This window comes from Argiope bruennichi, chromosome 2, assembly GCF_947563725.1.
Source record: "Argiope bruennichi chromosome 2, qqArgBrue1.1, whole genome shotgun sequence".
Lineage (NCBI taxonomy): Eukaryota > Metazoa > Arthropoda > Arachnida > Araneae > Araneidae > Argiope > Argiope bruennichi.
In genome coordinates, this window is record NC_079152.1 from 52,350,137 (window position 1) to 52,365,103 (window position 14,967).

The 14,967-nt window shown below is 31.7% G+C and overlaps 1 protein-coding gene across 2 annotated transcripts in view; it reads left to right on the forward strand.

Moving 5' to 3' along the window:
- The window catches only part of LOC129989279 (uncharacterized), a 354,012-nt gene extending 342,072 nt beyond the window's left edge, over nt 1-11,940 (forward strand). Inside the window, exons 7-8 of one of the 2 annotated variants that reach the window (XM_056097704.1) lie at nt 2,882-3,001; nt 9,043-11,940. In XM_056097704.1, the coding sequence (XP_055953679.1) occupies nt 2,882-3,001; nt 9,043-9,226 (304 nt within the window). In that variant the 3' untranslated portion in view covers nt 9,227-11,940. The remainder of the gene's footprint in view (nt 1-2,881; nt 3,002-9,042) is intronic. The other variant, XM_056097715.1, reaches the window with a different exon arrangement.
- Nucleotides 11,941-14,967: the final 3,027 nt, after the last annotated feature.

Genomic DNA, 14,967 nt, shown 5'->3' on the forward strand with positions numbered 1-14,967 from the left:
TAATAATGTCTTTTTAAGCCCTTTAAATTCAAAAACGGAATCTCGTATGGCCAGGGAAGTAACGATGATTCCATATGATTGGATAAAATTTAAACCTCTAGCTTACAACCAGCTCAAAAATCTTCCTCGTAATCTTCTCCTAGTTCTAAGTGGAATGTGAATTTAATAAATCAAATCAAATAATTTTTAAAACGTTGAAAAAGTGATTCATGGATTTCTCTACTAAAATAGATTGCCATGGATTATTTAATAACATTTTATATTTACCAATTGTAATTTGTTTAGTTTCATTAAACTATCCTACTTTTTTGTCAAAAAGGAAATATTGTTTATAAAGTGAGGTTACATTTGTTTTGCAGAATTTTCAACCTTCTAAAATAAAAATTTGCTAATTGGCATTTTTTAAATTTATGAATACATAATATATATAAATGTGTAAAAAATTGTTATTAATTTATTTAATTTTTAATGAATTACAAAAATTATAGTAAAGCCAAAAGTTTTATTTAATATAAATTTCATTATTTAGTGTTAAAAGTAATGAAAATCTATATATCAGTATTTGTATTAGAAAAAAAATTATAAAACAAGCAAAGAAAAGAAAAGGGTTATATATTTAAAAAAGATCATATGACAAATAAAGAGCGTTCATCTTTTTAGTAATAATATGCATATTAATGCTCAATTCAAAATTAAATACCAGTCTTAAATTAGGAAAAGTGTATGGCAATGCTGTATTAATGGCAAATAATTTTATTGCTGTGTAACAAAATCTGTAAGAATGTGATTAAATATCTGTTCATGGTTTAAGATAAAGTTGAAACGTGTGGAAAACCGCACTCATTATGCCGCAGCTGTTGAATAAAGCGTTTCCTGCTCTTTAAATGAATTGTGGGAGATAAAAATCCCAGGGTCGTAACCTCACCGATAGAAGTTAATTTCCTTCAGCATTCATTCTCATCTTATCAACTGAATTATTTGTTCTACCCTTTATATAGCTTCATTACGACATTATTACTGGGAAAAAATGATGATGGAGAAAGGGAAAGTAAAAAAAAAGGAATGGGGAACACGACTTGTTTGCAAATATGGTCTGTTATCCCCTGCGGGTTTACATCTCTTAAGCAAACACATCACTATTCCTTATTTTCCTGCCCTGCCTCTTATCTGGTGTACACAGCAGAACAATAAGAGGATTACCTTCCTAATCCCGGGGTCCAAGGCATTCTCCTTTTATCTCTGCAGGGAAGATATCGTCTGACCCTGAAGCTTATTGAACTGGAAGGGCAAGATTGCTTTCAGGGCAGACGCGTGTACCCCGCTGCTCTTGAGGACGAAGCCAGAAGAGAAATTAATAATACAGCCTTTTATTCCGTGATCAAGAACCCTTTGTTCTTGGACAGATGGTAATTAGCGACGACGAAACTCTGTGATGTCCGACTCTGAAACCGAGGGTGGTTGGTATTATCCTTGCTTTATTACGCTCAAGAAAGTTTCGGAGTGGGTATGTTTGATGGCGGTTGTTTGTACTAGTACTGTGAGAACAAGGGATTTCACTCCATATTTTCTATCTGCGTGTTTTGCGTTTGAAAGAATGAATATTAATGGAATTGTTTCTGTAAATTAAATATCAGAATCTAGGGAAATTTCCAGAATAGATTTATTAATATCATGAAATAAATAAGATAAGTAAGAAAAACACTGACTATATCCTTGTTTCTTCGCATTTTCCAATTTCGATTTGCAATTTTTTGATTTGAAAAATTTTAGAGGATTAATCCGTTTGAAAATAAAGTTAAATGATATAGGTATTATTTACTTAGTGTATAAAAAGTGGAAACATTTTATTAATAAGATTTAAACGACTATAAATAACAAATGTGTTGAGCCCACATAAGTAGCAACGCGTTTATCGTAAAACAGCAAGAGTCAAAAAATAGCTGTCAGCATACCAATATATTTTATTTGAAACTTTATGTATAGGTATTTATTCTTTATCTGGTTTTGGAATCATTTTTTTTAAACGTTTTAAAACTTAATCGCATGATACAGTCTTTGAGGACGAGAGATTAGTTGTACAGCCCAAGCAGCACAAGCATTCAATCAACCCGTGAAAGACATGGCGCGCTTGCGTTCTTCACAAGTAGTGGATAGAAGAGAAAGTTGAGATAATCCATTACACAATTAACAACAACATGTGATAAAAACGCCAAAAATTCAATAATTGATTCCAAAGTAACAATATATTTAATTTGCAACTATTAATGAACTGGCATTTATTTATTTTGCTTGGAGGCAAGCTATAAAATGTACAGCTCACCACCTAGCGGCACAAATATCTAATTGAATTACGTTTTAAAGGTTTCAAAAATGAAGGATAGTTGGAAAGATTGAGAGAGTCCATGGAGTCAAAATGCATCTTTCTTAAAATATAATGCTTCTCTTCGGTAACATGTTTATATTGTGAAGCAACTTTTTATGCAACTATATATGATAAAAAAATTTATTTTAATACAAAGCGTTAATATTAAACATTTAACATTCCTAGGGTTTTTTTCTGTATTTTATGGCATTTTTTCCCCACTGGTGAACACGTTTAATTGGGCGTTTGTAGTATTTGAAAAGTTTTAGTGTAATGTTAGGTGGTCACTAGGCAACTTTCATTCATAGGCACTTTTATGATTTTTTTTTCTCATTTTGCAGGTGGTCATTTAACATTCCTAGGGTTTTTTTTCTGTATTTTATGGCATTTTTTCCCCCACTGGTGAACACGTTTAATTGGGCGTTTGTAGTATTTAAAAAGTTTTAGTGTAATGTTAGGTGGTCACTAGGCAACTTTCATTCATAGGCACTTTTATGATTTTTTTTTCTCATTTTGCAGGTGGTACCACGGGTCCATTAGTCGGCTGGACGCCGAGAACTTACTGCGGGTGCTCAAGGAAGGCAGCTATCTAGTGAGGAACAGCGAAAGTTCCAAACAAGATTATTCCCTGTCTCTCAAGTGAGTTTAAGTTTCCTAAATTATTTCTTTAGTTTTAACTTGTTCTTTTTTTACCCTGTGCAGGTTGAGGTTCGAACTCGCAACGTTAGGGTTCCTAACCCTGTAACAAAGCCACTAGACAAAAGTGTACACTCTTCTCCGGAAGTTGTTATCTGGCTTATAATGTTACCACCACAACCCCTCCCTCTGTCACTAGCATTTTGAACAGTAAAGTGCATTTCCTATTTTTTAACATTAGACAATAAGAATTTTTCGCTCTATTACTTTAAATTCTTTAGTTAACAATAAATGCTGTCATACATGGAACGATGGGGTAAGACTGAAAAGTAAAAATTATCAATGAAATGTTATGTGAAAAAGCAGAATATTGCAGAAGGAATGAAAGCTTTATGATTTAAAACTTATGATGGTACAGATGCTGTACCGTTGAATATGTATCGCCTACCAAAAGTAGTTACCTCTGATAGAGGAAGACATCACCACCCATGCAGACATAAATTTTATAATGATGCTTTCTAAAATGTCAAATTTTTTTTATTGATAAGTGAAAAATTCACTATCTGTTATTATTTTACGCAAATCAATATCCGTTAAAACTAAGCAATATCCTTTCGTTTTTAAAGCTGTATTTTATATGCAAGGGATGAAGAACTGAATCCTGATACTTGACGTACGAAGATAATATTTTAAGCCTAGGTATAAATAAATGTCGTAAGATATCTGCTGAGAAAGACATTGTGATATCAACATTTAAAGAAAATGCTAATCGTTTAAAAAATTATCCAAGGCTCTGTTTTATGTTTTTAATTCAAAAAGCAATACTGCTGATATATTTCTTTTTAATTCATTTATTCTCATTAAAAAATGTCCTGTTGTTTTGAATCTCCTTGATATTATGCTACAAATCTTTACATGCATTATCGATAAAGGGAACATATTTTTTTAAATAGAAACGGGCACTCGTGTATGTACTTAAATTCTCAATCCTTCTATTTATTTTATTGCAACTGACATTTTTCTATTTGTTCTGCATGCTGGGCTTTACTTTAGTGAAGTGAAAAACAAAACCAATTCCAATTATTACAGCTTGTTTGACATAAGAGGATTACATCTCGAATTCCATGAAATCTTTTTGAATAAAAAGCGCAGAATCTAGCATGCAAATAATCCCTTTAAGCCACTTACATTTTGTTTTGCTGCTCTCATTTCCCTGTTTCATGCAACGTATTGCTAGTTTTATTTCATTAGAATGGAAATACATGCGTTTCTTGTCGAAGGCTTTCAGCGAAGACGTTCGCTATTTACGTATTTCGTTTTCCATTACAAGTCTTCATTCATTTTTATTTCGTTTTAAATTTACATCAGATGCTATTTTACGAGTTGCTACGCTTAGCTGTTCAGTTAGGGGAAGGCTCAGAGTTTAGGTTCATTTGTTTTGCTTTTTCTTTTTCACTCAATTCTGCCTGCTTCCATCTAAAAGATTCCATTTATATAGAGTCCGATGTCTTTATAATCGCTACGGCTCATTAAAACAGGAGTTTTTATTTATTTAATTGCGTTTTAACGTCGTTAAAATTCGGCTCTCTAATGGGTCGGTGACACTTTACGAAACGGGGGATTGGATGGGTGGTTGTTGCTTTTCTAGACGTTAATGACTCGTGTGATTCTTAACGATTGGCGGGGCTTTTTTTCCCTTCCTCTTTTTTTTTTTTATTTTTTTTATTTTTTTTTATTTTTGTATTTCTTTATGAGTTTATGGGAGGAAGAATAATCACTTTATTTTAAGCTCTTGATTTTTGTTTACTAAATCCGAGGTCTGTCATTGTTCTGCTGTTCATTAAAAAAAAATGCAAATTTATTCAGAGTTTCTTTAGGGTATATTTTCAACTTAATAGACAGATTCTTTTTATTTACGTCATTTTTTTTATATTTGTTTGTTTTATTAAATGTCTGTATTGTGTATTATTGCTAGACATTTCTTTCGAACTTGTTTTGATCATTCTCAAATGGTTTTATTGATATCGTTGGTTTAGATCCCTTATATCTCTATTTCGAGCACAAAAGTGCAATTCGCGATCCCATCTACGATATAAAGCAGCTTTACTAAGTCCATGTATTCTTGCAATGATTGCTCAATCACTTGGTCTAAATAAATTTAACCAGTTCCACGAATCAAGAACTCGTGATAAAGGGAAAGGTGTCTTCTATTAGTCAAAATGATTCAGAACAATATTTAGCGCATGAGGCTGTCTTTATATCCTACATATGGGAATAAGTTGCTTTCCTGGGGGATTTTCGAAGGAAGCAGGTCTACATTTGTTTCTTTTGAAGTCGATTGGAAATATCTTAAGTAGCCAGCCCGACCACGAGTGTCTCGTTACTAAGTCTTATTTCGCTTCTCAAAATTTTGAATAACGATTATTAAGAATATGACCTGTGTATAGAACCCATAATTTGCTTCCTCCATTTTATGTCCGTAGACCATATTTGGGTTTTAATTCATTAGAACACTGCTCGACTATTCATATGAGTAGGGAAATAGAATACACTCTTCCACACACCATTACGGGCCGCGGTGGCCTGGTGGTAAGGTCTCAGCTTCGGAACCGGAGGGTTTCAGGTTCGAGACCCGATTCCACCGAAGAAACATCGTGTAAGGGGGTAAATCCGTCCTGACCAAACGTCCATCCGCTGGTGTGGTGTGGTGTGGAGAGGGGGGTGCCAGCTCAGGTGTTGTCCTCGTTATCTGACCGCGATTCAAAATTACGAGGTTCGTCCTAAAATAGCCCTAGTGTTGCTTCAAACCGGACGTTAATATAACTAAACTAAACTAATCCACACACCATTAAACAAATAAATAAATTTAATCTTTTTAATGTTGCAAATTCTGAATGGAATCTTCAGAATAGTGTATTGCTTTAATCCACCAGATTTACAGAAACGCTTGCTGCTAGTGTTTACGAGACTCCGAATATTTCTTACTTGATTCCCACATCATTGTAAAAGCCCCAGTCTTGAGCAAGGATTTGAAACTATCATAAAGTGTTCCGTCGAAAATAATTGTTCCTGAAGTATAATTGTTGCAATAAAGATGTAATAATAATAAAAAAAAACTGGATTTTAAATTAAATGCAGCATTTTTATTATTCTCAAACTTAAATTTGAGTTAATAACAAATATTGAATGCGTCGAGTTGGTGAAATCTAGTGGATTTCTGATTTTGACAAAATTTTCTGTGAAATTGAATAATCTAAACCTTTCGGAAGTTTACCAACAAGGTTTGAAAATAATTGGAGGATTTGATAAAAGTCATTTCTGTCTTTTCATTAAGGAGAAGTGTTAATTAGCTTTTCTTTAGAATTAAAAGATTACTCAATTCACTTTTGAACAGATTTGAAATATTTATTATTAATAAAAGTTATAAGAGCAAAGAAGAGATACTCAGCGTTTGGAAAAAAAATTATTATTATTTTGTAATTATTCTTTTCCATATTTTTTAGCTGTAAATTCCCATTTCTAATAAATTTGAAGGCGGCTTTTTTCCCCACATAAATTCCGATTTATTTTATCTAAGTTGACCTTACTTGAGTTTAATACGTGTGGATTAGTTTAGATTTTCATTAATTGTTGAAAACTACGCTGTATAATAGAAAAGTGACTATGTTATTTTAAAAGTTATCTGGAGAGGGGTAAGTCGTAAGGGGTAACCGAGGAAACTCTGTACTCACTTCATATAACGCTCAATCAGCTTGTTAAGATTTTTTACTCTCTTGTCATGTGGATCCAATCTGCAAACTTTTCTAATGATTTGTTAACAAATTTGGTAACTGCATTCAAACTGGCACAAATGGCCATATCACCGGTACATGGATGTAATACTTATTTTTATATATAAGGATTTATGAAAATATGAAACTTTTGTTTTAAACAAATTTTAGTACATAGAACACCAATTTTTAATCCTGTATTATCTTCAAGCGCATAAATTATCTTTTAACATGTTGATGGACAGGATGGATGGTTGGTGGCAGTGCCTGCTGAGACACTACTAAATTTCATACATTGCCTATAGGTGTCACAACGCATAATTATAAAATTATGTGATATGATAGAGCGGATTAAGCCGTTTACGTCGTAAGGCGTTCTGTCGTATCATTTTCATGAGCTTGACGCCTGAGGGCGTACTGTACATCAACATATTAATTATCATAGAATCGTACTCAGAACTATTTAGCTGCGCGTATTGGTACTCACTGGCTTGGCCTTTTATGTGCTATCACCTTGAATTGTCTTTTACAGTGCTTCCGTTGAAAATTTAGAAGTGAAGCTTTGTCGCAACTAAATAATGTGATTTATGCATATGGGGAAAAACTTTTAATTGCCTTCTTTGAACTTTAATTGCATGCAAAATTTCCCATCTGCCGACTGTATTGTTGCTGCCTTACTTGCGACATTATAAGACAGCCAGAATTGACTTTCTTTTCGTATTGCAAAAATGCGTCAATATAAGAAAAAAGAAGTAGATTTCCCGGTTGGTTTCGTTTTTCTTTCTTTCCAAGTCTGAGATAAAAGAAAGATGGAAAAAAGAAAAGAGGGAAAGTAGCGATCAGCCATCTTGACAAGAAACAGGGATTGCGGCTGAATCAACACGAACCTCGATCCACGATGCAACTCGCTACATTCATCGTCTACATAAAACAAGCAAAAAAAGAAGGAATCTCCGCGGATGGGGGGGGGGGGCTTAAAAAGACAAACCCTCGCGCGCGCTACTCGCGAGGCTGAAAGTGATGTCATTAATCACAATTCGTCGCATTTGGCACCCCGTCTACTACTGTTCTTGCTTTTTTTTTTCTCGATTTTTTTTTAGGCATTGTTCCTTTTCAGTATTGTCTGCAGGAGATATAGGGAATCTTGAATTTCGTAATTTGCGAGAAAACGTAACAGACCGTGAGATTCCAGCTCAGATTTGCATCTTCACGCCTTTCTCTAGCTTTCCATACTAGGTAGAAAAAGTACTTTGATCTCTATAATGGAACATGACTTGCTATTCTATTGTAACTTTGTTATGTTTATATCTGTCGTTTTGTGTTTGGCTGTAGATGAAATCTTCTACTACTTTTCACCGTGCTTCGAGAGGTTCTAGCTGAAAAAAATTAGCATTGTTTAGTGGGTAAAATTATTATTTTTTTTTTCTATTGTATTGGATTATGTTTTTGATCCACCTTGTCGTAAATTATCAGATTACTATTTTAGTGAAAATTAATAAATGAAATATCGAACTTAATACATCATTTTTAAAAATCGTACCCTTTTAAATTCAGATTTTTTTAATTATAAAAATTAATAAAAGGATATACATATTGATTTTTCATGATTAAATTAAAAGTTGTTGTTCTGAAATGTGATTTAACTAATAGTAAATACATTTTGTTGCTTTCTAAATTTTATAAAATGAACGCCAGAATCCCTCCTACTAGGCAATTCCACAATTTTTGTGAAGTGTGTAATCTATATAAACTGGAATTCTGAAATCGAATGTGTTACTCATATTTTCTTTTCTTCTTTTAGAAAAAAAAAATATTAATTGTCAAATAAGTTTTCTTGTTCTTATAATAGTTCATATTTGTATTCTAATATTCACAACAATCTGCTTTCTGCAAAATCTTCAAAATTGGGTCCTTTTGCTTTGTGCGCATTATCATTTCTTACTTTGCTAACAGTATATATCTAACAATTCAATATACATCCCGAGTGCTATATAAAGTGTTGTCACGATATTTATGACTTATCTGTTTCCGTCTGCGAGTCAGTTATTATATTATATTATTCTTGAAATCACAGTTATTCATTTCTTATGTTTAACCCAAACCTTATGATGATGTTCTCTGAAGTACTACTATGATATTCATGGCCCATCTGCTTTGTTTTCATGTATTCATCTGCATTATTGTTACTATAATATTCATGATCCATATGCTATTTTTTGCAACGCGTTTCCTCTTCCTCTTGTGTGACTGAGCATGTGTTGTTTGTCTTTGCAGGAGTGCCCGTGGCTTTATGCATATGAAGATAGTCCACAGCGACGGTCGATTCATCCTGGGACAGTTCAGCAATCCATTTTCCAGCATACCCGAAATGATCCATCACTACTCAATCAACAAACTCCCCATCAAAGGAGCCGAGCACATGTCCTTACTCTATCCGGTTATAGACCAGCTCCTATAACGACCACCGGTCCTCATCCATCACAATAATCCGGACGATGATTACATTCCTTGGTTTTTGTCCCCTTCCTTTTGTTACGTGTTATTTGTTGGATTTGTGTAACAGCATTTCCGCTCGCTCAACCTTCCGATCCAGAGAGCTTCTTAAGGTTGTCGTCCCTCAAGAAGCACAACTAATGATCCGTGACACGGAATACTGAATAATATTTCCAACCTAAATACGAGACGAAGCTCCTTTACTAGCTCATAATATATTTTATGTTGTAATACATTGTAATTTCATATTTTTAATATACTTTTGACTGTACTTGTTTTTAAACAAGGACCCCATTTCCTTAGTTGATATTTACATAAACCATCTAAACCCACAAAAACAAATTGCTAAGTTTCATGGAGTTTCTTATATAGAAAGCAGGTCTTTCTTCGACATTTTTTCCTTTTCAAATAATTTCAAGAACGCATTATGTATTTATTTATTATGTGCTATTTAACTTCAGCTACTTTTCGTGTTCCACAAATGTAAAATACTAAACTAAAATATACAGGTATATTAAACAATTCTTTTAGTGTATTTGACAATTCTTTTTTCAAAAAGCAATAAAATTAATGAATAAATAAAAGCAATAATAATAATAAATACAAGCTACAATACTGGGAAATAGTGTTGAAAGAAATGGGTAAAAATGGAGTAAAATAAAAAAAAAGGATAAATTATATGTACGGAATATAAATAATAATAATAATAAATACAATATACAAATAAATATATCATTTTTCGGCATAGGAAGATTTGATATAAAATTAGTTAGCAAATTTTAATAAGTTGTCTTAATCGTTAGGATTTTTTTTTTAATTTTTGATTAATAATAGTTAAGAATCAGAGAAAAATGCATTTAAGCTATGTCTTTAAAATAGCAATAAATTATTAACAATCCTATTTGAGATATGGATTCAAAGGACAGAAAAATATGACTAATATGAAAAATAACATAGTGTTATAGTGAAATTATTGTATAAAAACAATTCAATTCTCACATCGACTCTAGCTATTTATTTATATTTTAAAATTTTAAACCCTTAAAATAATGTTATTTATTTATGTGATTCAAGAGGATTTTTTTTTTAATTCATAATATTTCGGAAGGATTTTCAGGTTATTATTTCTGATGTTTCTTGACCAATTAATGTTTTGATTAGAATCAATTAATGTTTTGATTAAAAAAAATATTAGTAGCTATGAAGAATTCCTTTCTTAAAAACGCTGACCACATTCTGAAATTAATGAGGGAAAACTTTTCTGGTTTGATTTTCTGTTTGAATTTATTATATGCACCATTTCTCGTGCATATGTAATTAAAACGAATTTAAAAATTTCAGTTAATGCTAACTTGGTACAAACTTCATTAATATAATTTTTTTTTTTATATAAGAGCGTGTTAAAAGTGGATGACTTTTACGTCTTCTTAAATGAACACTTAATAAAGAAAATGTTTATCTTAAAAATCTCAATAGAACGCTTGAAACCCTGCGCTCTGTCTTCTTATAATCTTTATAATTGCGAATTCATGCCGCTGCAAACATCTCCAAGCAATTAAACTGCATAATCCTTTTCGAACCATTTGCGTTTTTAATGCCGTCTTATTTTGCGACTCCTTGAACTATATAAGCTGTCTTAAGAATTTTTCCATGCTACATAATTGCCGATCGCGTCATTTTGCTTGCCCAAAACTTATTTCCATTAGAATTCATCGTTAAATTCTACTTAACAGGAAAAAGCTTTAAATGGCTGCCAGCGTAAGAGGCATTTAGTCATTAACCCCCAAGCTTTATTCAAATGTGCTATCAGAAAGTCGTTCATTAACGGGACCGAGGACGAAGGCTGTTCATTCGCGCATCCCTCTTTACAGATGCATTCTGACAATGAAAAGCTTTTTTTGTTTTTCCTAGGTTATGCGAAATATTGTTTCTGTTCTGTTCTGAAACGAACCAATTTTTATCTTCCGAATAAAAATTGTAATATTGTCTCTAAAATATGGTTTAAATTTGACTACTTGATTATTGTTTGTTCCATGAAAGAAAAATTTGTACGAGAGCTCTTGTTTTTAAAATTGATTTTAAACCACTTCAATAGGTTATACATCGCAAATTATGTGCGAAATGAGTTTATTTTAATCTAATGGCTGAACTCATTCTCTTTAAATAATCCATGCCTTTTCTAAATCTCAGTACTTAAAAGAAAGTAGTCATTTTATTTGTGTACTTAAAGTGTAGAGTTATAATATGAATTTGCTAGTACTTACAGAAATAAATATATACTTAATACTGGTTTAAGCTCTTGATTTGAAGTGCAGGAAAAAAAATCGTATATTGCCTTTTCATTTGCTAAACTTTAAAAAGAGACTATGAAAGCGAGCCATGCATTTTTGATCTATATATTTTTAAGCACTTACTCTTTTTGCGAGAATTAGTTTTATTGGTTGTAAAATAATAATATAAATTAATTCAAATAAAAGTTATTACATGTAATTATGTAAAGATAGTTGATTTCATTTACCTTTTTCCTGCATAAATTCTAGAATTTCTTCGTATCTCACATGATTTCTTACTACCTCATCCATTTATCTACTAAATTTTATAAAAGATACAATGCATTGTTACACGAAAACAAAAAAAACCCAGCTACAAGTGTTATAAAAAGTTTTTTAAACCTCATTGCAGAAATATCTGCGACAATCATTCAGGCATCTTTTCAGTCGCGCCTTTAATGGATTTATAAATTTAATTACTAGTACCGCGCGGGAATATTAATGATTTTTCTCAATCTAACCTCATTCTCCGAAGATTTCTTTTCGGCAGAATCAAATTATCCGTAATTCGGCAGATTTCTGAGATTTTATATCACCATCACCGACTCTTTGTTATCTTTTATTTCTTTTTTTTTTTTTACGGTGATTTTTCCTTATTCTTGTGTGCTGCAGAAAGAAATAACCCTCGATAAACGGTTGATCTCTTAAATCCAGGAGAATGTTGACTTTTTTTTTAGGGTAGGCTATTTTCTCGCAGTTGTAAATCCTTGCTTCCAAGTTAGTTCTTCCGAAACACTCGATAAAACTCGGATCCAGGGACAGAGAGGTGTTTTCTTGTCAACATTTCGAGTTTTATTTGTTGGCTCTATCTCTGGCTGTATATGTATCGACCGCCTATTAGAGGGGGGTGAAAAAAGTCCAAACAGTCAATTGGACCGAAAGCGGGGTATCTTTACTTAATGTCATTTGCAGTTATGCTGTGTGAGATAAACCTAAGGAACCGGTGTTAAACTGGATTAAGGTTGTATCTCTGCGTTTTATTTCCTTTCGTTGATTCCTTCCAATTAAGTTTCTATTTGAGGTAAAGGTAGGGGAGATATATAAGATAGCACTTCTTAGTGTCTTTTTACAGTTGACTTCATTATTGCTAAATTCTCCTGTTACATTAAGGAAACAATCTCTTAATTTACATCAGCAAAGATCACATTGCAGAGGGCTGGCCATTAATTTTGGGGGGAAAAAAAAGAATTGTCTTGCAATAGTATTTCAATAACTACAAATTAAACTCTGAAGAGGATCAAGTTTCCTATTGGAAAGAATGAAATGAAAGAATTTTGTAAGTTGAATGTAATTCGAGAACCCTTTAATGTCCTTTTCATTTAAATAGGAGGTAAGCAGAAGCAGAACTTTATCTTAATCTAATCTAATTTTTTTTTAAAAAAAAAGTGTGAAGTTTTTTTTTTTTTTTTTTTTTCTTCTTTTTTTTAAAAAAAAAAAAAATATTGGTTTCTAAAGAAATAGGAAGCGCTTAACTTAGAAATCCGTAAAGCTCTTTCCATTTTAAATTTCAATTTCATTATCCGAAAAATTAAATTTGGAAGGATTTTTTAAAATTCCTTTGTAAAATAACAATTGTTATTGTTTTGATTTTTTTTATTATAGTTTACTAAAAAAGAATTGGAAATGTTTCACGCCGATATAACTCATTTGTAAAGACCATTTTTGGATTATTTTTTTATTTGTCCTATGTAATCTATACTTGTTTCATTTCTTTTTTATTTATAATTTCATTCGATAAATGAATAAATATTCTTTTTTTTTTTTTTACTTTGACATGAACATTCCTATTATAACCAGATCTTATTACATACAAGAAAGAAAAAAAAAAGGGAAATGTGTGTTTCATCTTAAGAAAAGCCTCTGCATCGGATGGTTATATTTCTTAGTTTTTAAATTGCATTATACTGTGTATTGATTTTTTAAAGTGTTTATTTCCATCCAAAGTGTTTCTTGTTGTTAAAAATAGGTTGTATATTAATTTGCGTGTTATTATTATCCTGTATGTTACTGTGTGCAATTTTTTCTTCATGTTTTTAAACAAGAATTTTTTTATGGAGTTGCAATCTGTTGTTTTCCTTTCAAAATGTGCACGTCGATGGAACCACTGTGTTTTGTCCTAGAGTCTTCTAAATCATGTCTCAGCAGCAACGGCTGATAGCATAGTTCCCAGATTTACAACCAACCACCTGTTCAACGTGGCGATTTGTTACTTAACACTTCGTAACATGTTGTGCATGTTAGTTATGTGGTACTGTGTATAAGGGAGATCTGTAAAATTATAATATATATTTATTTGTCACACGATCTTCTATACGAGTCCAAGTATTTTCACTATATTACATAGAAGGATATTCTATATATATGTATACATATATGAATATATATTTAGACATACAGTAGTGCTATTAGATTGAGTTATGTGTACATACAGTTTTGAAGTAGTTTTATAGCCTTTGAAAAAAATGTCACGTTTATTACTAAATACTGGTCATAATTTGGAATCAAAGATGAGATTATTCTGCAATTTGTACTTACTGGCATTTGATGCAAATCTGTACTTTATATCGAGAGAGGAAAATTGTTAAATGGTGTACATTTTCTGCAAAACAATTATCCTTGAGTTTGTTCTGCATAAATGAATAACTGGACCATGCTTAACCCTATTTTAAAGGGATGTAGGTATCAGTTATAGATTGTAAGTATAGCTCTGGGGTTCATGGTAATTGTCTTTAAACATGATTCTAGTTCTAACGTAATTGTATCTTGTATGCATTCATTGATTGCAAGTATAAGAAAATAAGTTCGATGCCCGAGAATAAGATGCACAAACTGATCATTTCTTGGAGTGCACAATAGTACTTATTTATAGGTGTGATTCATTGTGATATTTGTAATATCGTTACTATGTCCTCTGTTTAAAATCGATCGATACATGTGAAAATATCCAGCTATTCCTTACACCTAATGTGTTTCTTCTTCTAAAAAGAAAACTTTGTGCCAACATTTATGATATAAAAATGTGTTCTTGCTTGATTATCGCTGACGCTATTCCTTTCAACTTCATATTTTTTTATATGATTGATATCACATTCAGAAATTAGTAAAATTTCATTTATTATATAAATGTATCTAAAAGTTCTTAGTTATACATTTTTTTGTACAGCTTGAAATTATTTATTAAATTTTACCATATATGTTTAAAGAATTGCTCAAATATTTATTCTTTTTAAAGTACTCAATCAAAATGCACTATTTATATTCTTCACCTACATTGCCAAGAGCCCAAATGGTATATTGCCACGAATGTCTAATCCAATTACTGGAAAGATTGATACGATTTAATAAAGAATAAGCGCAATTTTTCTATTGATTCTGA